This window comes from Microtus pennsylvanicus, chromosome 6 (assembly GCF_037038515.1).
Source record: "Microtus pennsylvanicus isolate mMicPen1 chromosome 6, mMicPen1.hap1, whole genome shotgun sequence".
Lineage (NCBI taxonomy): Eukaryota > Metazoa > Chordata > Mammalia > Rodentia > Cricetidae > Microtus > Microtus pennsylvanicus.
Window position 1 is genome coordinate 81,303,099 of NC_134584.1, and position 24,603 is coordinate 81,327,701.

The following is a 24,603-nucleotide window of genomic DNA, read 5'->3' on the forward strand; positions in this document are numbered from 1 at the left end:
ATCCAAACAGACTAGGCTCCCACAAAGCCAGTTCATGCAGTAGAATCAAAACCCAGTGCCATTGTCCTTGGTTTCTCAGTCTGAGTAGATTGTTTAAGATTAGAATTTTAGCCGGGCGATGGTGGCGCATGCCTTTAACCCCAGAACTCGGTAGGCAGAGGCAGGGGGATCTCTGGGAGTTCGAGACCAGCCTGGTCTACAGAGCTAGTTCCAGGACAGGCTCCAAAGCCACAGAGAAGCCCTGCCTCGAAAAACCAGAAAAAAAAAAAAAGATTAGAATTTTACCATTTTATCCCCATTAAGTTTGAGCCCTAAATATTTGAATAAAGGGTTTAATTTAACCCTTGAGTAACAAAATAAAACTGGAAACTATAAACGCAGTCTGCAGACAGACTGGGAGCCTCTGTTTTCTGATTCTTCAACAGTGTGTATTTATAGAATACCAGTTTTTGTATGACTCATTTTATCTCAAAGAACTAAAGCTTAACAAAGTTTTAGCAAAGACGAAGAAGCTAGGCATACATCTTCAAGTTAATTTTTGCTAACTGAATGGACCTTAGTAATTTATAAACTTTATCAAATCTACTTATTCATCAAACACATGCCATCCCTATCTAAAAGTTTCTAGAAGCCTCAGGTTGAACACAGAAGAGATATAAGTGGTTAGATAAACATCTCTCTATAGTTTCTGTTAGCATAGAAGACCTTAATCATCAAACGTAGGTTGTTTCGAAGCCATGTTCTCCATAAACCTTGCTCATGGTTTTGTACTCATTTGTTTTTGTTTTTGTTTAACTTTCAGGACAAGAGTCATCGTATAAAAACCCATGAACTGACAAATCCTGGGATACAGAAAGTTTGCACAATGGTCATCAGAGAGAGAGAGAGAGAGCGATGTCCCAGGTCACAGAGAGGCATCCATTTCCGTGCAATGGGTACCCAGGAGGCCGAGAGAAGCTGCTGGGTGCACCAGTGTCATTGCTTTAGCAGTAGCGGGCTCCAGGAGCTGACAAAGACGAAGCAGGCAGCTCCTAGGTGACATCTACCCAAGTGCCAGGTAAGAGCAGGTGCAGGGAAGAAGTGACTGAAAAGGTAGATTCCAAAATTTGGAATCAAATGTGATAAGTGGCAGAATCCAGCAGAAACAAATGGCCCATAGCTTAGGAGAGTCAAAGCAGCAGCTTGGTTCGGTTAGGATAGGTTAAGCATCTTGGGAAGGGATCCATTTATGCATCTCCTGCATCTCTGCACCAGATATATAAACTAACAACATGACCACTTCATGGTATGGTTAAGGGGAAGGTTGTTTTTGTTTTATTTTTGTTTGTTTGTTTGTCTTAAAGGAGATATATGAGAGAGAACCTTTGTTTATGTTGAAAATAATAAAGTTACATCCATAAGTCATAGATGCCACTCAGACAATAGGAAGATGCCAATTGAATTCCAAGACTTTGTTTCATTTGGATATATATCCACTAGTGGGTTGATAAATTATATGATAGATAGATAGATAAATAGATAGATAGATAGATAGATAGATAGATAGATAGATAGATAGATAGATAGATAGATGATAAATATAAATGATTGATAGATAGACAGACAGACAGATAGATAGATAGATAGATGATGGACGTGGTCGACTGATAAATAACCAGACCAGCTCAATTCAAAAGATTTTAATAATTGAGGGAAAACTTACACAACCAAAGATCCCGCGAAAGCCAGGAGTGCAGGAAGCCAAAGAGGAAAAACAAGCGCACATGGATGTTTTTATAGGCTATTTGTGGCCCCAGGGGGACATACCTTATGCAGCACACGATTGGCTGAAGTCCCCCATCAGATAGATAGATAGATAGATAGATAGATAGATAGATAGATAGATAGATAGATAGATATTTTTTTGGTTTTTTAAGACAGGGTTTTTCTGTGTAGCTCTCGCTGTCCTGGAACTTGGTCTGTAGACCAGATTGGCTTCAAACTCAGAGATTTGCCTGCTTCTGCCTCCCAAGTGCTGGGATTAAAGGCATGTGTCACCACCACCCAGCTAATAAATTACATTTTTGTTTTATTCTTTTTAATTTTTTAGGTTCACACTAACAATTCCATGCATGTGTGAGGTATTTTGTCCCTTGTCACCTCCTGCTGCCCTCTCTTATCCCCTCCATCGCCCTCCATAACTCTCCCACTTCAACTGAGTTTAGGGCTTGCTTGAGCATGCACGAGTGTGGGGTTATTTATTGGATTGAGGGGAACTATTAAGTGGCTACATTCCTGAAGAAAAATGACTACCAACTGCCAGTAGCTGCTCAGCTAGGTGTGGTGCCTCATGTGCCCCTCCACCATCCATACGGTCACTGGCTTTTTCATGTGCAGGTAGGGCCCCCGCCATGACAAACTCAGTACAGACCCGAGTCTCAGTTTACTGTAAGGTTCCAGGAAAGACCACAAACTGAGACCACCCAGGAACAGACCATCCAAGGGAAAAGTACCTAACGGTCCAAAGGAAATTCCTAACATTCCAACCTATATTATAGAACCATTGTAGACAGGATCACCTGAAGCTCCTTAGCACAGCACACACCCATCCCCTTTCACCAGGACACCCCTAGACAAATGTCAATCAGGGGTCCTGAACCTTAGAAATCCCTCGCCCCAACCTCTGCTATGATGAAAACCCACCTCAACTGAGCTCGAGGCTCTCTGATCACACCAATGCATTGAACACATAGAGAGTCCGAGTTTGAACTTGAATAAAGGCTCTTTGCTTTTACATACGGGATTCAGTCTCTGTGGTGTTTTTGGAGGGTCCCTGTGATGTAGGAATAGCAGTAAGCACAGATGTCATAAGCTCATGAATGCAATGGTCAGGTCAAGTTCAGAAGACCACACTTCATATCACTCCTCCCCACCCTCCAGCTCCACAGTCTTTTATATGTATGTGCACATCTTGACTGCATGTTTGCCTGGGCACTGAGCATAGCATGAATGGCTGGCATATTTAGAGGCCAGCAGAGGGCACCAGAACCCCTGGAACTGGAGTTACAGACAGCTCTGAGGCACTAACAGAGTGATTGCTGGGAATTGAACCCATATCCTCAGGAAAAGCAGCCTGTGCCTGATGTCTAAGCCATTTCTCCAGGTCCTCCTACATTCTGTTTGTCCTCCCTTCTATGAGTTATGGCTGGGGAAGGAAGGGTATGTTTTGTACAGTCCAGAGGATGCTCTATGGTGACCATTTTTCCATTCATGTATGAATGGGGTTATTAAGTATACCACAAGCCAAAGGAATAGAAGAAATAACAAATGATAGATAGACAGACAGACTAAAGCAAAACACCATCAAATTGAGTACTCAAACACCCAGCATCTACACTGTAGCTGGTTCTGATGCCAGCTAAGTAATGCAGCAGCAACAACGTGAAGAACTTGGCTGTAAGTACCAGGGTAAGCAGGCAAAAGCAAAATTTCTTCCATGTCCTTCTGTCTGGGCTGCTGCCGTCTTCCTGCTTCTGATAATCCAATCGGAAAATTCCTCACAGGCTGCCCAGGGGCTTGCTTCAGTTCATTCCAGATGTAGTCAAACTGACAACCAAGAATAACTATGATAATATCAATACCAAATATACAAAAAACAAAATCAAGTAGTGTTTTGTATGTGTGTGCACATGCAAGATCTGTGTGTCGAGGCACAGGAGTCTCCACACACGTGAAAGTCAGAGGATATGATGTTTTGGAGTCAGTTCTATCCCTCCACTTGTATGTGAAATTCAGGGATCAAACTCAGGCACCAGGCTTGCACATCAAGCATTTTTATCCATTGAACCAACTCACCCATCTACCTTTCTTTAATTTCAGAGAGGTTCATGTTTAGGTGGAAGCCCTATTGACTTCCATATATACCCCCAAAAGGTTGGAATGTTTGGGATCTCCAGCTTGGGGCCCATCCCATGCTCAGGTCTCACTTCTCCCATTCCAAACCCCACCTTCAGTGCACCAAGCAGCAGCCCCTCCCCTGGAGCTGCCCTCTTCAAAATCCAGCCCTGAGAAAGCCTGCCAAGAGTCAGCCCCTCCTTGGGGCTGCTCAAGTCCACGCCTATAGGCTACTTAAAACCTGGTAGCCATATTTGTCACATGATTCCTCTCCTGCTCTCCTAAGGGTCACCCAGGAGTTACTTTGCTCTGTTCATTAAACCCGGATTTAATAATTCGGTTTGACTGGCTTATTACATTGGCAGTGACGGATTTCCATAAACTAGGGATTCAAAACTTATCAGTTCATTTCTTGTTCTAAATATGTCAGTGAAATGAAGAACTGAATCCAAGTTTGGTTTACTGGACTCTTTGACTTCTAATTTGTAGGAGATATTTAAATTCCTTTTGGTAATTCCTTCTGCAACAAAAGTCCTGCCACTCTGGGGTTGGGACAGACTAGAACTGATGGTTCTTGGGGTAGTGATTCATGAGCCTAAACAAGAGAAACACAGAGAATGACTCAGATCAAGTACGCTACAGACCCAGCAAATGTGTGTCTACTCCGGAGGTAATATTCATTTTTCATATCCATTTAAAATGCATGATTGTCGTCATCAGAGAGGTTCATCCAGCAGCTGGTGGGAGCAGATGCAGAGACTCACAGCCAAACATTAGGCGGAGCTTGGGAATTCCAGAGGAGAGGAAGAAGGCAAGGAAGGATTGTAGGAGCCCGAGGGATCAAGGATACCACAAGAAAACAGCCCACAGAATCAACTAAGCAGGCCTCATAGAGGCTTATAGAGACTGAATCCACAATCACGGGCCCTGTATGGGTCTGAGTCAGGTCCTCTGGATATATGTTATGGTTGTATAGCTTAGTGTTCTTGTGGGACTCCTAACAGTGTGAGTGTGGATGTCTCTGTCTCTTTTGCCTGCTTTTGGATCTGTTTTCCTCCTGCTGGACTGCCCTTAATATGAGGGGAGGCGTTTAATCTTATTACAACTTGACATGCCATGTTCGTTTGACATCTCTGGGAGGCCCACCCTTTTCTGAAGGGAAAGGAGAAATGAATCCACAGGAAAAGGGAGGTTTGGTGGGGGTGGGGGGAGTAATGCAGGGAGGACTGGGAGGAGAGGGGAGGAGGGAAACCGCAGCTAGAATGTAACAGATGGGAGAAGAATAAAGAAAAAAGACGCATGATGGTAATTGTCTCTCTACACTCACTCCGTGCCCAGTATTTGCCAGTAGTTGCGCTGCGTGGTTGCTATATTCTTTCCAGTCCTCACAATGCCCCTGCAGGCAGCTGTAAACATCTGTATTTGCAGTGGAAGACACTGAGCCCCCAGGAGTTTGGACAATGTATGCCATGAAGCAGTGACTGCAGATGTGACCCACGTGTGTGGGACACAAAGCCCTCTTTCTTTCTCCCCTGCCTCGGTGGTTCTCACAGCAGTTGTGTATTTTCTATCATTGCCATCATTGATTCGATGCCTCTCAAACACCTTTGAGACCATCTCCAGCTTGCAGTAGAGTTTCAGATGCCACGAGACTTTTTCCTCAAGCACTGAGAGGAAGTTGCCGGTACATTTGGAACCGCCACTCTAAACACTCCAAATGGAATTCCTCCAGATGCATTCCCTCACACAACACAGACATCAAACCAGGAAACAAAGGTACTCATTACACATTTCTCTAACCTCATCCTCAGGCTGAGCTCCACCCGGGCTCCTCCACCATCAACTAAACCAAATCTCACCTGTATTTACCTGTCGGACCTGCTTTAATTTCTTTATTGGTTTACGTTTAGGTGTTCTGATTGCATGTGACCATGTGCAGGCTTGGTGCCAGGAAAGGGCATCAGATCCCGGGGACTGGAGATGAAGATGATTGTGAGCAGGCACGTGGGTGCTAGGAATGGAACCCAGGGCTCCTGGGAGAGCAGTCGGTGTTCTCAGCTGCTGAGCCATCAGCTCTCCAACCCCTCAATTTGTTTGTTTAGTTGGTTTTTTGTCTGTTTCGGGTTTTTTTTTGTTTGTTTGTTTGTTTGTTTTTGAGATAGGGCCACTCTTGGACTGTCCGGAAACTCACTCCCGGGACCAGGCTGACCTTGAATTCACAGAAACCCACCTACCTTTGCCTCCTGAGTGCTGGGATTACAGGCTTGTGCTGTAGCTGCCAAGCCCTTCCTTAATTCTAACAACGTGAAACGTTCCTTCTTTATCCCACACCCCTCTTCTTTCCAAGCCCAGAGGCTGGTTATTAGGTGTTGTTATGCAATACTTAGTTTCTGTTATCAAGTTACAGACTGTGGGAGCACCTGGGAAGGGTTTCCGGGAGGCATTGTCTTCATTTATCATTCACTGACACCCAGCCTAAAAGTGGGCAGCACCATTCCCTAGACTGGGTCTGGTTTGTGTAAAAACCAGGGGAAACCAACACACCACCGGCTTCCCTTTCTGCCCTTGCCTGTGGCTGTCTAACTTTAGGTTCCTTGACCTCTCTGGGAGGAGGGCTTGTGAGCAGAACTGGGAGCTAAAAGAAAACCTTTCTGGCTTAAGGCATTTGGTGTACTGCGTCACAGCTGGAGAAGGGTGTGAAAGTCTCACCAACTTCCCACTCAACTCCCTGGCCGCCTGGGGCAAGCACTGGGCTCACTGAGCCAGCTGCCTAGCATCTCCACCCACCCCCACACCTTTCTCCTTTCTAACCCTTGGTGTTTTGGAAGATGATGAATGTCTCAGCTTGGATTTACCTGGTTTCCTCATGGTTAGACTTCAGCAGGAGTATCACAGGAATGGTGCTGTTCTCAGGACATTCTGTCTGATTCTGGGGCTCTCTCATCACCTGCTCCACTGGTGTCTGCTAAGGTTCCTCCACTACAAAGTTAGCTTATTTTCTTTGTGATTATCAGCTATTTTCTGGAGAGATCCCCTGAGACAATATAAACATTCTGCTCCTCGAAGCATTTATATACTTATGTCTAGCGGTTTCTGTCTATTCCATTGTTATCATTGCTCTGTCTTCAGCTTTCATCTCTTTTAGAATAAACAATAACCAAGAATCTAAATGGTCAGGTGTGCCAGTCTGCAATCAAAGGGCTGATAAAAACAAGCCAGCGAATGGCAGAAACTCCATGACTGAGTAAAATTGAGTGAAATGTCGTAAGACTAAACCAGACATGGAGCCTCATCAAATAAAACCTGTAACAGTTGCCTTCAAGATGTAAGTATAAAGGGCAAATTCTTTATTTCCAGCTGAAGCCACCTTCTACTATGTAACAAGTGGAGTTTCTGTGGAAGTCAGCAGAAGGTGAGGCGCTTGGTCTGACAAAGGTGGCACGTGGGCATGTGATGAGGAGCTGCGCACTTGTTAGAATGTCGAGATTTCTCCTCCCTTCTGGGAATCCACGGCAATCATGATTCTGGTCATGCTGAGTACAGAGAGCGCTGCAGAGTGCACGGTGCCCTTATCATTTACCTGATGAACCCCACAGTCTCACCGCTGCCTTTTCTCTCCTCCCCACACCAGCTGGAGCAGACCTGCACTTTAGCCCAGGAGTGAGCCTGCAGAGACCCTGGGTGACAATCCTTGGTGACCTGCAGCAGCCTGCCTTTGAGGGTTCAGAGAAGCCTGAATTACTTCTCCAGATGCCTACAGGTGCTGTGCTTAGAGAACCAAACAAAACCACCATTATCATCAACGACAGCGTCGCCAACTACCAAGCAGAGTGCTTGTACTTCTTGAAGGGGCAAACAGTAGCCTAGATGAATCCGAACCCTAGAAGGAAGATGTACCATTTTCTAGAGCTTACCGACTCTGGAATAACAACAGTATTGTACTGTCACTGTGCCTGTGCAAACAGTTTATGCAACTGCATGGAGACAGAAATACATATACAAGAAAAGGATTGAGTCAATAAAAATGTTACTTTTTCTGTTTCATTGTTTCTAAGGACAGTAAAGCCCTTATCAATTAAATGAGCTCTCTCTTTACCAGTTGATGTTGGGTGTAAAGGTACACACACATGTACACACACACGTACACGTACACACACACACACACATACGTCATTTTATGTGTTCCCTAATTCCCTAACTGAAATCTGCAAATAATCCCCAAGTCCTTTTGCCAACTGTTCAATGTCTATCCACAAGCCTTCACCAAAACTATTAGCTATCTTCTATTTTTCACCCATCTGTATAAGGATAATAAATAGTAACATGGTAAAAGTCTGAGTATCAAAAAAGACAAGAAAGAAAACTTGAAGATTTGCAAAGCTCCCAGACTACCTACTTAAACTAATTTTAAATTGACAATATTTATAGCCACATAAATCAAAATTCTCAAATTATTATTATTATTTTTGTCTGTTTGAGACAGGGTCTCTCTCCATAGCCCTGGCTGTTCTACCCACTCTGTAGACCAGGCTGGCCTCTGTCTCACAGAGATCCTCCTACCTCTGCCATCTGAATGCAGGGATTAAGGGTGTGCATTGATTGCTATGCCAAGTTATTTTTAAACCACATCTTTGTGCCCCATGATTACCTTTAGGTGTTTCTTGTGCAACCTTTTCCTAGTTTCAGAGAGCTGGGTGTGGTGGCACACACCTTTAATCCCAGCTCTTGAGGGGGCAGAAGCAGGTGGGACTCTGTAAGTTAGAAAGAAGTCAGCCTGGTCTACAGAATTCCAGGACAACCAGGACTATTGCCCAGAGAAACTGTCAAAAACAAAAACAAACAAAGAATTGTATCATACGCTTCTTAACCTATTTGCAAGCCTACACGGGAGCTAAATTCATGACTTTGGACACAGAATAAGGCTCGTATGAGGTGATCTGCACGGATGATAGCATGTCTTCTTTTAGCGGATGTTTTGCAGCAGTGTCCGAGTGTAACATGAGGGCCTGCTTGTTGGGGTTTCTGTCCTGCCCAGTTCCCACAGCCGGTGAGCCCCAAAGAAATTGCACAGAGGTCTATATTAATGACAAATTGATTGGCCCATTAACTCAGGCTTTCTTATTAACTCTTGTAACTTATATTAACCCATTATTATCTATGTTAGCCACATGGCTTGGTACCTTTTTCGGTGGGGCAGGTCACATCCTGCTTCTTTGGTGTCTGGGCGGGACTCCAGAAAGAGATTCCTTCTTCCCAGAATACTCCTATTCTGATTGCCCAGCCTCTACTTCCTGTCTGGTTGTCCCGCCTATACTTCCTGCCTGGCTGCTGGCCAATCCGTGTTTATTCAAAACCTAATTGACAGAATACAGAATTGTCCCGCACCACCTGAATTTAGGTTTTGCAGTCCAGGGTAAGAGGTTTCTACCATGAAGGATGTGCAGCAGTTTCTAAATAAGACCTTTTCCAGTTGATCCTACCAGAAAAATCACAGACTTCCTCCACTGCTGTCTCATTTCCCATCTCAAAAATCTTCATTTTTATTTATTTGTCGTAAGTATCTGGGTGTTTTGTCTGCATGTAAGTCTGTGTACCACATGCATGAGGCCAGAAGAGGGCTTTGGATTCCCTGAGACTGAAGTTACAGATGGTTGTGACCCACCAAATGGGTACTGGGAACAGAACCCCAGGTCCTCTGGAAGAGTAGCCAAGTGTTCAGCCATCTTTCCATCCCACAATCTTTTAAAAATCAATGAACAAATATTGATTTAATCTTCTATAGGTCAGAGAGACACACACTCTCCCCAGATATTAGCAAGGGTATTGGAACCACCTCCATGTGAGCAGGGTACCTCTCAATTAGATATGCCAGGACCCATGTAGGCTTTGACTCTGTCCATCATGGATTTCATTCTGACAATATGTGCCTCCAAATTCACTAGACATTGTAGGGAAAGCCACAGAGGATTAGTCTGAATCCCATCCCCTCAGTGATTTGCAGAAGCTCCTTCTCTGTGCCTCTTACTTTATCTCTAGTTGAGGAATTTCTCTCAAATGAATGAGACATGTCTTCCACGCGGCTTCCTATGAAATTACTGGTTTTTTTTTTTTTTACTGGTTCCTAATAATGGTTACTCCCAAAGTGTCAGCAGGTGTTTTTGTGAAGTGTTTATAACCCTCCTGCATTAACTAGGAAAACTCTCTTCATGAGACATATGCACATTAAGCACTCAGAGCATATGTGACTTAGAGGCTAAGGGGTTGTTAGTTCACCTTAAAATCCCAGGTTACAGTTCAGTCCGTCCCTGTGGGGAGTCAGTGCGGGAGCTTCCCACAGCTCACCGCACCACACCAGTCAGGAGCTGAGAGAAATGAACGCACCCATGCTGCCTGCTTCCTCGCCTTCTTCACAGTCCTGGACTGTCAGTGAGCTGATCTTCCCACATCAATTAACAATCAAAACAATCCTCTAACCTCCTTAATGACACATCCATAGGCCAACCTCATCTAGAAAATTCCTACAGCTCTTTCCCAAGTTCATGCCTGGCAATCTGAGTTACAACCTTAAGACCCACATGATAAAAGAACTGATTCCAACAAGCTGCCTTCTTTCTTCCACACATGGGTTGTGGCATGTGTGCGTGTGAGCTTGTGTGCTCTCTCTCTCACACACACACAACTAAGGTAACTTAAGACTCTCTTCCTAGGTTACTCTAAGCTGGGTAAAAGCGACACAAACTAGCCAGCGTATCAGTCATCATTTAATTATCCACAATCACTCAAATGTTCAGTACCCTTCCTTTACTGATACATTTGACAGACTTAGAATTTTGAGCAGGAAAAAAAAATCAATTCTTGAAAGTTCTGTTATATCCATCCCATTTAAATGGAATACTAACCATGGATATAAGAAGCCTTCTAAACGATGGCATCTCAACCTTAACATGCCTGTAGCCCATGAACTTCTGAACATGATTTACATTTAGGACCATTGGAGACTGTGCATGAGTCTACAACTTGTCTAAGGAGTCTACATTTTTCTGCATATCTATAAAGAAGTCGGGTTCTTATGACTAAAATGCCAACATTTGACAATTTAAAGGCCAGGTATATTGGAGCATGCCCATAATCTCAGCCCTTGGTATGTACAAGAGTTAAAAGACAGCCTAAACTATATAAATAGGGGAAAAAATTCATTGTTTGAAAAATATAATCTTCCTTTCTTCAATCTAGGTGTTCATACACTGGTTTGCACCTGGGATCACAGCTAGAGGCTAAAGCAGAAGGTTTAAGACCAGTCTGGAAATACCGGTAGGCCTCCTAAAAAAATATTACAGCTCAGTGGTTCAGTATAGGGGAAGAAAAAACAAAGTAAAGCTTTATTGATAATGCCTGCTATTGATAATAGTTACTGTTACATAGCCACTAAAGTTTCATTTTCCTTTTGCAAGATATTTTGAAGCATTGCTTTTTCAATTTCCTATACAAAACACCTCTGAAGATCTTGGTACAATACTGATCCTGTTGAGCACAAGTTCTTAGTCTGCCTTTCTTACCAGCACCCAGATGAAGGTCTCGGAGTGTGTCAGTCTAGGTCCAGAAGGGACTTGTCAAAATATCAGACTTGGGGTGACACTTCTATTGACTCAACTTGTAGTGCTGAGTGATGCCTGGCTCCATACCAGAAAGGTGGCTTCAGAAAAGACAAGCAAGCATGAAGAGAGCAGGGCTCAACTGCTTTAGCTGTCAAGTCTCAGTGACTGCCTACCACTCTTCCATACTACTGAACCCTGGCTGCCCAGCACTACTGTAGGTCCACACACAGCAGCATTCATGCTGCAAGTTCTTTCCTTCAAGTCAGAGAAAACCGTATTCCTGAAGAAAGTACATTATTTTACTTGTGAACATCATGCTTTTTCAATTTTCTAAACCTTGTTCTACTTACAGAACTTACTGTTGTAGAGAAAAATTGAGCACCAAACTGTTAAGGGTTAGAGCCTTCTCAGAAATGGGAATTACAAATGTTTCCCCAACTGTTACTGTATCTAAACCTCTTTATTGTTGATAAGCAGACCTCTAAAGGAAAAGTAGTTGACATACAACTAACTTTAAAATACTGCCAACGCGGAATCTGAAACTGCATTGGGTTCTATTTGAAAAGAAAGAAGTTATTTAAAATATGCTAACAAATTAATAACCGATTTTGTATAAAAACTAAACACTTTGTTGTTTTTGGAGCACGGTCTTTGTAGCCCATGATGGCCTCAAATTCACCAGATTCCTGAGTGCTGACATCAAAAGTATGCACTATGACAACCATAAATTAAGCAAAGTTAAAATCTATTACAAAGTACTCTCGAGTAAAATGACAGTGATAATTTTTACACTATCGTTTTGAAATTAACATTTATATTGATTGCATCTTGTTAGCACAGTTGTCTTCCCAACGACATATATGCTCTTTACACTGTGGGGAACAGACTACTGGGGCTCTGGTTTTGCTTCAGTCACCACCACCACTGTAACAATTTGCAGTGTGGCTTCCCGTTCTATCTTCATCAGTTCCACTTCTAAGACAGAGATAAGTTCAGAATCAGAGAACTCTCTTCCTTCCAGAGGAGCACGACATGCTATCCAAATGGGTCCTAAAGCACTGGCTAAACCACAATGCTAAACTTGGCTAGTATCTTCCACAATTTTTTTTTTCGTTTTTTCGAGACAGGGTTTCTCTGTGGCTTTGGTTCCTGTCCTGGAACTAGCTCTTATAGACTAGTCTGGTCTCGAACTCACAGAGATCCGCCTGCCTCTGCCTCCCGAGTGCTGGGATTAAAGGCGTGTGCCACCACCGCCCAGCTCCACAATTTTTTTTAACTTAAGATTTCCCTTTGTTGTTCTTTTATATTTAAATATCCAGGTCAACAAGCACATCACGCTCGATTCAGCTCCTTCCACTGCAAACATTTCCCAATTTCTCTTCGTTTTTAAACTTCACTTTGTGACCTTTATAGTTTTCTTCAATCTTAATTTTTTTTTCAATGATTTCTTCCAAAATGAGGCTACATCTAATGTTATTACCCGACTTAGGGGAAGCATGAAAAGTCAAATTACTCTACAATATCCCACAGACCAAAGCATGACATTCACATCAGCAATTAGAAAACCAGGTGATCACAGCATGGACAGCAGACTTTCCAGGGACTCGAGTGCAGAGGAAAACTAAATTTCAGAGGAAGAGCTCTCAGAAAAACAGACTATCTCTTAAGGGGAAAAGGTTGAAGTTAAATAATAAGGAAAAAATTCCAAAGAGATGGAAAGAAAAGACCACTTTAAGGATTATAAAAGTTATATTTATTCACGATGCTACATTTATTGCATTCCCTTAGAAAAATGGAGAACTGCTTATGTACCCAATTTGCACATATAAAACTTTATACAAATGATGTGTAGCACATAAAGGCCTCTGGGTATTCCTGCTTCAGGGTCTCCAGTTAGCAAGTCTATTCCATACAAAATAAAAATTGGAATTTACACTCCATCTTGCTACTAAGACTTTAGAAGTTATTTTAAAATATAATAAAATAAAATTTTCATTTACTCTAAAAACTCAAAAATACTATAAACTGGGAGGGTATATTCTATTAGTATTATAACAATAAGTCAGATTCACACCTCAGTTTGGCTGGGTCATTCAAATTTAAAAAAAAATCACTTTACTTCTGACATTATCTACGTTGTGGCTATTGCAGCCCGTTTGTCAAAATATTTACCAAATACTAAAAAAAAAAAAATTTCCTGCTACAAAATTATACACCACCTTCAAGAACCAGGAAATACTAAATGTCTTTGGCTATACAACTAAAAAGGCATTCATCCAATGGAACAGGGCACACTCATCTCAGAACCACAGAATCAGAAAGTGTAACAGAAACACACATAGAAATTATAACTTGTCTTGCCTTCCCCCATTCTATAGTAAGCAAGAATGCAATTTACACAATCTTTCCAGATGAGACTCAATAGTACTACAAAAAAAGTCAAAGGCAAAGAATGTAAAGTAAAATAATTACACACTAAGTGGAGTCTTGAAGGGACAAATGTTCTTTGTCATATTTTTTACTTGTTTGCGTGTTTTAAGCCATACAAGTGTTAGAGTTGTAGCCAATAAAAAGCCACAATCCTTACAAATGAAAATAATAGAAAAATAAACCAAATGAAACATTTATTAATAAATGAAGCCTGTTTTATTACTTCAAATGTTAATGATAAAAAATTTTTAGCACAGCTGTTGCATTTAAAAAAGTGAGACTACATCCTATGTTTCTAGCTCAGTAAGCAGATGGAGCTGATGTCTTTGAATGACATAACAGTTGAGCACTGTACAGCACATCTTATGAAGACCCGTAAATTAAAGAACTACTAGTTTAGTGATAGAAGACAAATAAGCGTTCATAGTTTCAGCTTCTTTTTTCTTCCTCGACCATCAGGGGCGCCATCCATTTTACGCTTCTGTGTCTATGAAAACACAACAATTAGTTCTCATGACAAGACTAAACTAATATAAACATTAATATATTCTCACAATGCTGTACCACATTAGTAGTTAACTAACATGACAGGGGACTTTTCTCCAGGGCTACACAACAAATCTTTCAAAACCACTATCAAATCTCCAAATAATTTACCATTACTGATAACAAGATGCCGGCTCCCTCCTGAAATACATTCAATTCAAACTGCTAACACATGTCTAAGACAGGTGGTAAAGCTATTGTTTCCCTAATATTCCTTGAAGTCTCCTAAAATTTCAAAAATAAGAACAAGTAAAGCCTGGCAATTGATGGTGCACGCCTTTAATCCCAGTATTTGGGAGGCAGAGACAGGTGGGTCTCTGCAAATTAGAGGCCAGCACGGCCAACTGAGCAAGTTCTACCAGAGAAACTCTGTCTCAAAACAAAGTAAATAAACAAAAATAACAAGTGTGCACTCTTGGTAATCAGAAGACATGCTTTTCCATATGGAGTGCATCAAGATCAGTTTATATTTTCAGGTAACTGAAATGTATTATTTACAAAGAAAAAAGACAAACACAGTGTTCACATACTCTGAAGGGTAAGTAGTAATGGTGGGTTTTCTGGAGATGGCTAGTGGGTAAACTGCTTCTCATGAAAGCATGTGGACCTGAGCTCAGAGCCACAAAACTAATTAAAACCCAGACAACCCCAACAATTAGGGTATGGGGGTTAGGGGGAGAAGAGGTGCATAGGACAACCAGCCTAGACAGAATGGCAAGCTACAAATTCAGTTGAGACTTTTTTTCTCAAAAATTAAGGTGGCTTAACTGATTGTCAACTTCTACCTCACAAAGTACTTCCACACACATATATATGCATAACACACACAGACACACACTCACACACACCCAAAACTGCATCACTCACATACATCTATATATTTTACATATTTGTAAATACTCACCGAAGGCTTTGGTCCTCTTTTCTTTTTCTCTGCCTTCTCCTTTTCTTCTAGTTCCATATTTTCTCTTTCAATCAAAGTAATTAAAGTATTACATCTCCTCTGGAGCTCCTGAATTGTAAATATACATGGGAAACTTGTTATTTCTAACTACATATTGTCAGAACTTCAATATCTAAATAAAGGTATGTTTTAACAAACAGAAAAATCACCCATATATTCCCAAAAGATTAATAAAAACAAACAAAAAGAAGTTAATTTTTACTTACAGACCATACTATGAGGATATAAAAAGCAAAGCAAATACTTAATGTTTTTACTTCATTCTTTAAAGCTGCACAAACATAGCTGGGGGAAGATAGCTCAGTAGTAGTGTGCCAACAGACAGATAAATACTGATAAACAGTAAAGCTCCATACTAGTGTATATTCTTTATAATCATTCCTCCATTGATCATTTAGGTACTAATGCAGCGAAAATGAACATCTAACATATGCAATAAACTGCCTAGGAACGCTGGACTACTTATATTTAAAGGTTAACATACAGAATTCAAAAACAAAATCACTTAGAACTTAAGATATGAAAATAATCTTCTCTTTAAAAGCATTATCATCGTATTTTATGGCAGTAATATACAGAGCTACAAAGTCCATATGAGTTTTGTCTACCTCCTCTCTCTACCAATAATGTAATACTTTGTGAGGCAAAATCCATCACTAATTGCTAGCAGTACATTTCCTTACAGACCAAAAGTGTTTTGTTTATTTAATCTCTTATATTAAAAGTATAAAAGTCTGAATGCCAGGTAGTATGGCACACATTTAATCCCAGAATTCTGGAGGCAGAGGCAGGTGTGTGAGTTTGAGGGCAGTCCAGTCAACCAGGATAGCCAAGATAAGAAACCTTATCTCAAAAAACAATACAATAATTTTGAACCACTTAGTAGAAACTCCATGCATGACTTAGTAATATTTTCAATAACAGAGGTAAAAAACAATAAACAAAGATGTGTCCCCTTGCCGGGCAGTGGTGGCGCACGCCTTTAATCCCAGCACTTGGGAGGCAGAGGCAGGCGGATCTCTGTGAGTTCGAGACCAGACTGGTCTACAAGAGCTAGTTCCAGGACAGGCTCCAAAACCACAGAGAAACCCTGTCTCGAAAAACCAAAAAAAAAAAAAAAAAAAAAAAAAAAAAAAAAAAAAAAAGATGTGCTCCCTTTAAAAAGCATAGTGCAACACACAGACCACTGATGTGCGGCACCATGCTTTTAACAGGTGCACACAGCACACATACTGCTTCACACTGAATCCTGTGAACTCCTGGACAAGAATTATGCCTCAACCCTTATCACAAAAGTATATATATATTTGATTATTCTGTGTGCCTTAACATCGTATTAGGAAGGCAGTTTCAGAACTGGTTAATGTGTTATGTGGCACTACCTCATTACTGTTATAATAAAATTATTCCTTATAACTATATATGTAAAAGCAGTACCTTACATAAAAAACATAGGAGACTTTATTATCAACAGAATCTTTCAACCAACTATATATTTAAATATATCTATATAAACTGCAGGTCTTTATATCTACTGAAAAAAAATTATTTTCAGTAGTCAATTGTGAAAATACCACAAACTATCCATGGCTACGTATACTAGGAAGATATTTCAAATACACATACTTTGCCTATTCCTCTATGTTCTAAACTTAAGAATACTCAATCTTTGTACATTTATTACTCTAACACAAATCAAAGATGAAATACAGAAAAGCAATCCAAAACTAAACTTTTTTGAAATCTAATTTGAAGATAGATGTTAGAAGTACACAGAACAAACTAAACCCTGTCTTAAATCAGTATAAGGAGTATTGTTCTGTGCCAATCCGCTGTTTTAAGAGCCCAAAGCCAGCATCCTGAGGGACAGACGGATGCCTGAAGAACACTTTTCTCTACAGGACTGTCCACTTGCAAACCCAAAAGTCATCATGTTCAGGTGAATTTGATGGCAGCATTTCTCCTCACTTAGAACCTCACTAAAACTAGTGCCAGAACTAGTCCTATTATTGTATAAGGCAACATTAAAATATACAACATTAAAGGAGGAGACAACAATGTTTTCAAATTACCTCTTAATGTTCAAACTGTGACAGAGAAAAATAGAGGAAATTATTTAATTTAATTTAATTATTTTAATTTCTGAAACTAAGTAAAAATCTACTTCAAGGATATTTTTAAAAAGTCAAAACACTGAATATATTCTGAACTCTGCTGTGTTTTAAAAAAAACCTTGGACACTTACCATTGCAGTTCTGGACTTCAGAAACCAATCAAATCTGAACTGAGGGGAGTTTCGAATACATTGGCGTAACTCATCATAAACATTTTCCTTGTCAAATCCAAGCTTGTGCAGCATACAAATAAGAAAACGATCCTCTTCTTCAGTATAGTTTTTTCCTTTGTTAGTACCATATGATATTCTTAGCTGATGAAAGGGTGCTTTGTACCGTCCAATCTATGAAAGTTATATTTTATAGTTATTATATAAAACACAAGTACTATGCAACCCATTCTGCAAACTTACTTCATCCTTACTATAATTTTTGGTTTTTGTTTTTGCCAAACAGGGTTTCTCTGTGTAGCCCTGGCTGTCCTGGAACTCACTTTGTAGACCAGGCTGACCTCAAATTCAGAGATCCAACTGCCTCAGCCTCCCAAGTGCTGGGATTAAAGGCACCGCCATCACCACCCAGCTAGTCTTACTATTATTATCCATAAATGTTTTTCCGTCTGGGTAGCAAGCCTCTTCTGCCCCTTGTCCTGTGGTACTTTACAGAAATGATGTAGGCCTAAGCTTTCTGACACCACTGAGGCAGAAGCTGAGTCCAGCACTTTTAAACTAGGTTATCAATATAATATTCGGGTAAACTATGTTTTAACAAAAGTTAAGTTGTTGTAGTTTTTTGAAAGAAATTTACAGTAATTTTTTCTTTAACATGGTTACCTCGTCATATTCAGAATAGTTATACTAGCTCCTATACTTGAATATACAAAGTACCTTTGTATCTAGTGCTTTCTTGATACTTATTCTTCTTTGAATTCTTGCCTCTCCCCTTTCAATCTGAGCCATAATCTTCTCTATGTCCTGAAGTTCATTACATCTTTCCCAGAACACAGCTGTAAGCAGATAAACAGAATAAATGGAGGAAAGGGGAAAATATAAAAAAGAAAACAGGAAGCTTCCAAAAGAAACCTCTATTCAACTCTCAAAAAGCGATAACATTCCTATATTAAAATAGGAAAGTATTACCTGAGTATTCAATGACTTCTTCTGGAGTTTTCCCTTCTACTTCTCTGGCTATATTTTCAATATCATCACGACCCCACTTCTCATTAGCTTTGATAAACTGGTTAAAATCTCTCTTATTCCAATTAGTAAACCCCTAAAAAGCAATAAGCAAAATATTTAATCACGGCACATTCAATTTAGAAAATAATGCTACTACAGTTACAAATGCATTTGGTATTATAGAAAACAACTCTTACTTTATCTTGACAAAGAGTTTTAGAGTCATTACTTTTCATGTATGCTCTTTTACCAGTACAGTACGGATTATTCGGAAGCCTGAGTCACTAACCCTAAATGGAAACTGTAAGGAATGCTGCATGGAAAGGGCCAATGACACTTTTTTTTTAGCTTTGAAATACTATTAGGAGTTTGGGAGGAAAAGTAAGTAACAGATAGTAAAAATGAATAAGCAGAAAAATGCAAGAAAAATAAAGCTTAAAAGATAGGTGAGCACATGAAGTGAAAGTGGAGAGGAGACATTGAGGCAAGGATTAAATGGGAAAAGAGGGTCAGGAGAAAGTAGAAACAGGAGGGAAAGGGTCAACCAAAACTAGGATATAAGAAGTCAAATGGAGGGGCTGGAGAGGTGGCTCAGAGGTTAAGAGCACTGACTGCTCTTCCAGAGATTCTGAGTTCAGTTCCCAACAACCACATGGCGGCTCACAATCACCTGTAATGAGATCTGGCACCCTTTTCTGGCCTGCAGGCATACATGCAGACAGAACACTGTATACATAATAAATAAATCTTTAAAAAAAAAAAAGTCAAATGGAACCTACTACTCTACATGCTACACCCTATGAAACTCTATTTAATAAAGAGCCAGTGAGGCCATATAGCATGCAAAGGTCCCTGCAGCCAAGCCTGATGACTTGAATTCAATCTTCAATCCCCAGAACCTACATGGTAAAAAGAATTGACTCCCTCAAATTGTCCACATACATGAACACAAGTACACACATATATACATACATACGCATGTATGTGTATATATATAATATTTATACAAAGGTATTCTATATGGGTGGCTGATCCCAGAAGTCATGGAGATCAAACAAAACTCCTATTACCTCCTATAAATTGTTGGTCAAGAAGGCTGAGAAATCCCGAACAACATAGGCTACTGCCACTGTTCCTGGTTGCCCACCACAACTAGAATATGAAAACTGATTACTGAAGACAGCTCACCATTTGGTTACAAGGTAGAGAACTCAAGTTGGAACTCAACTGGAAGCTTCCTTCCTGATGGCTGGCCTACACAGTGCCAGAAGTGCTATCATATTACAGGGAATATCACAGAAAAGGGGACAGAAAGGATGTAAAAGTCGGGTGACAAGGAGGAGAGCTGTGAAATGTTACCTTCTGTGCATAAAATGGCCATTATAATCATGAACTAACGGCAGTTGCAGCTGTTTGCACTAAACCTGCACAAGACTGGCCCTGTGGGTATTCAGTAATGGAGGAGACCACAGGGCTCTATCATCACTGGGGTACTGGCTATCTATGGATGCTAAGACAAGCAGAGGGGAAGTGTTCAGTTGTGCAGCCACTAGTAAAGCCACCATGTTCCAATGGATAGTTCCCCACCCATACTCATACAAACAGATCAGTGGGTGACAACTACGGGACTGGGGTGGGGTTTGACAGTGGCGGAAAGGATTAGAGAGAAATGTTGGAGGCAACAGTTGTCGGAATGCACTGTGTGCGTATGATTGCCAAACAATAAATTTAATTTTTAAAAATGGGTAGGTTAAAGTCAAGATTCTCAGGCTGGAGAGATGGTTCAATCATTAAAGCTAGGTTCACAACAAAAATTATAAGACTGAATTTTCAAAGGTTTGAACCCCAAAGAATGCTTTAATAATGTTAATAGCATACATCTGACAGAGGATTAATATCTAGAATATACAAAGAACTTAAAATACTTAAACCCCAAAACTTAAAGAACCCTATTAAGTAAAAGTCTAAGGAAATAAACTGCCTTAAGAAAGTGAAATATAAATGATTAATGAACATATATATCAATACAAATATACTATGAACATATATAAACTATCCATCTTTGCTAGTCATCAGAGAAATAAAAATTAAAATGCCATTGTAATTTTGTCTCACATCAGAATGGCAATCGAAGAAAATATCAAGTACTGCCAAGGATGTGAACAAAAAGAAACCATCATATGCTGCTGGTAGGACTTTAAACTAGTTCTGCTACTATAGAAGCCAATACAGCAGGTTTTTAAAACTTAATTTTGTATGTCTAAGTTTTCGCACAAATGTATGCCTGTATTATATATATCCTGGAACTGGAGTTGTGGACATGTGAACTGCTATGTGGGGGCTATGAATCAAACCCTGGTCCTCTGCAAGAACAAATGTTTTAATCTGAGTCATCTCTCCAACCTTCTGTATGGCAGTTCTTTTACCCAAGACTCCCAAGTCATTATGTCTGAGATACTTGTAAATCAATGTTTGTTTTATTCAGCAATCATTCTCAAGAGCTAAGTTATAGGACCAACATAGTTATCCGACTACAGAAATAATGACAATGTAGAACAAGCAGCATGTGGAAATTTTTTCAGCCATAAAGAAGTTACACTGTTTACAAAAACATGGATGCAGCTGGAGATAATCTCCTAAGTGAATGAAGCCAACACCAAACAATGTGGGTGTGTGTATATACATATCATATATATATATATATATATATATATATATATATATATATATATTCTCATTTGTTGCATCTAGATTTTATAGACACTTAAAATTATTCATGTATATTGACACAAATGCAGAAGAGGGGAAGAACGTGCTCAACGTATGACGTATAGTTGGTATAAAAGTATCCTTATGTAGCACTAGGTACAGTGAATATTAAAATTTAGAAGTGTTTTAAATCAAGTACCATATAGAAATTTGTAACTGAGAAAACGTAGAACTCACAGAAAGCTAGCAATACTAAAGATAAGTTCTAAAGAATACCAACTCTACCGTACATAGTTTTAACCTCAACTAGTAATGAAAAACAAAACGCAGCACGTGTTCAAGTCTCCCCATGTTTAATTATCCTCCCCTGACTTCACAGTGCTGGGGATTAGACCCACAACACCACATGTGCTAGGGAAGCAGTCCAGTGCTGTTAGTCTCCCACTAATTATTGTCTTGAAAGCAGAAACTTGCACTATGCATGTCTCAACATACCTAAAACAGTACTTTACAACATAACTTTGTGTTCATCCAAAGTCATACCTGTGTCAGAAGCTTCTCTTTTTCCTCTAGCTCCTCATCATTGAGGGGCTCCGCTTCATCAATTTTAAGTTGTTCTTCTTTCTGTGCCTGTGCTGCGTTAGGTAGGTCAGGACTCCGAGGCACCTAACAGATGTTTTCCAATGTCATCAATTAGTGCATATTTTAAGGGCTTAACAGACTAAATTCTTGACAAATTAACACTTCACATTTTCGGCATAGCCATGAAACTAAACATATACTGATTTCCAATATTCTATTTAAAAATTATTACACATGAAATTTTTTTTCAATAAAAACTCAGAAGTGCAATACTAAACACATAAAACTGGAGCACAGCAAATATCAGTATTTCCTACTAGGCTCACTTAGTTAAGCAAATGTTAGTAAGTAGTGTGCTCTTAAGAGTTTCTGAGTAGAAAATATGTAGAGAAGAATTTCAATCACCTTGTACCCGATGGTTTTCCTGTAATACAGAATTTCTTTTTCCAGTAATTCAAATAAACGTGGAGGAAAGAACTGGAAATCCTGAACATTTGGTTGTTTTGGAGGTCGGGGTGCCTAAGAAAAATAAAAACAGTATTGTCCATTAAAAAATAAATACAAACTCACATGCATTCATATTAAGTCATTTCCTAAACCATGACAGCTAATTCTCCAAGAAACAGAATTCACCTTTTAATAAAAATTAATCAAAATTTAAACAAATTAAAAAAATCATACAAAACATAATTCTCTATTTCATTTTGTTGTAAGAATTTGAGAAAACAACTAAATTTATAAGATATTTCAATATTTCCAAGTTGTCACTCTACCTTGGGTGCTTTAGGTTCACTAACACGAAGAGCCTCCCTGAAATACGCATCAACAGCATAATTGGCTTTTCTTTCTCGTTTAGGTGGTTCAATCCACTCTGTGAATGCAATCTAGGAAGTGGGAAATAATTCAAATCACTCATTTCATTATACACAGCAGTGATTTATATGCCAGACTATAAATTCTATAGAGGTGAGGACTACAGTATTTCTTATAACATATAATTAAAACACAAAATAAAATCTGTAATACTATAGAATACGCTACAGCACAAATAACTAGAAAAAAATAAACAATTTTCTTAGAAAACTTGAGATTATGCTAACAAAGTAAAGTATTTCTTCTATATCGAATTTTCAATTTTTCTCTGTAGTAGCAAATATTACTAATAAAATGAAATCATTTTAATTACCAATCAATTCAAATTCCATGAAAAATAGGCTATGGCCTTTTTATTGGCATTTAGTTAACTTTCAAATATCCCCAATTATACTAACCCCATACAATAACACTTTCAGTAACAGCATGTAATGAACTTATCAGATACATTAAAAACACTCCGAACTGGTATAGTGGCACACATGTGTAAAGCCAGCATTAGGAGAATTAGGAGAATTTAAGGCTGCCTTCAAGTGTAAAGCACAGATGGGCACTCAGGGTAGTAGTAAGACCCCAAATAAGTAAGCTAGCAATCAAACACGCCAGAGTTTACATGCTAAACACCACTTACACAGTAAAACACCTACACTGTGAGTAAACAATACTCACAAAGTTTCACAACTAACACAAGCCTCCAAGGTTTCAGTAAAACTCCATTCTGAAATAAATACCTTCTGTTTTTCTCTGTAGTCTTCTCCTTCAAAGTTATAAACACTAGACTCCGTATCCATTGTAAAATTTCTAAGCGAGCTCTCACCCATCTTGGAGAGCTTTTCATTCATCTCTGCAGTCTACACACACAAAAAAATAAAAACAAAAAACTTATTATATTGAAAGGAGAATAATCTCAAGACCTTTAATCAAAACAGATTAGCCTTTGGGGGCTAGAAATGGCTCAGCAGTTAAGAGCGCTTGTTGCTCTTTCAGATAACCTGGTTCAATTCACAAGACAGCCCACACCTATATTTAACTCCAGTTCCAGGGGATCCAATGGCTTCTTCTTGCCTCCTTGGGTAACAAGTACACTGTGATGCACACACACACCCATGCACATGATATATTTTTTTAACAAAAGATCATAACTGAGGAAGTATTTTCTCAAGTAGTTTTAATCTAAACTCTTCAGATCCAAAGAAAGCTTGAATTTTCCAAACTTCAAAAGACATCCAAATATCCAGAAATGAGACCAATCTGAACTACAGACAGGTAGATAAAAGCCAGCATTCCTCAGGAACTTGTCAAGCCAGTTCCAGCTACCAAAGGGAGATTTCCCTTAACTCTGGCAGTCCCCTACCTGTGGCACCTTTCAGCATATCAAAGTACATGCTGGCCTCCAGGTTCCCTCAGTATCACAAGTACCTATTAAACATTTAGAAGTCCATGCTACTTTGCTAGCATACTAGCCTCACTTCCTCCCCTATGTTAACTCCAGTTTCTCAGCTTCCTTCCTACCAGTTACTCACCCTTCTTACAGCCTAGCTATTTTCACCACTCTCCTCTTCAGTTCCTGCTGTTTTTCCCTACGTGTTCTCTACTCTGCTACTTCTCCAGCCCTGGCCATGTTCAGTCTACTTTCTCTGCTCTGGACTCCTCCAGATGCCTCTGGCTGTTCTCTTCCTTTATCTACAACCAAAAAACCTCCCCTTAAATGAGTTAAATGGGCACGCAGGCTGTCAGTT

The 24,603-nt window shown here is 39.8% G+C and overlaps 1 protein-coding gene across 1 annotated transcript in view; it reads right to left on the reverse strand.

The window, feature by feature from the left end:
* Positions 1-13,198: 13,198 nt before the first annotated feature.
* Positions 13,199-24,603, reverse strand: part of Smarca5 (SNF2 related chromatin remodeling ATPase 5) — a 37,610-nt gene continuing 26,205 nt past the window's right edge. Inside the window, exons 16-24 of the mRNA XM_075976546.1 lie at positions 23,596-23,715; positions 22,765-22,875; positions 22,397-22,510; positions 21,953-22,075; positions 18,662-18,794; positions 18,410-18,528; positions 17,654-17,866; positions 15,349-15,456; positions 13,199-14,385 (exon numbers count right to left, since the gene is read on the reverse strand). Coding sequence (XP_075832661.1) covers positions 14,320-14,385; positions 15,349-15,456; positions 17,654-17,866; positions 18,410-18,528; positions 18,662-18,794; positions 21,953-22,075; positions 22,397-22,510; positions 22,765-22,875; positions 23,596-23,715 — 1,107 coding nt within the window. The 3' untranslated portion in view covers positions 13,199-14,319. The remainder of the gene's footprint in view (positions 14,386-15,348; positions 15,457-17,653; positions 17,867-18,409; positions 18,529-18,661; positions 18,795-21,952; positions 22,076-22,396; positions 22,511-22,764; positions 22,876-23,595; positions 23,716-24,603) is intronic.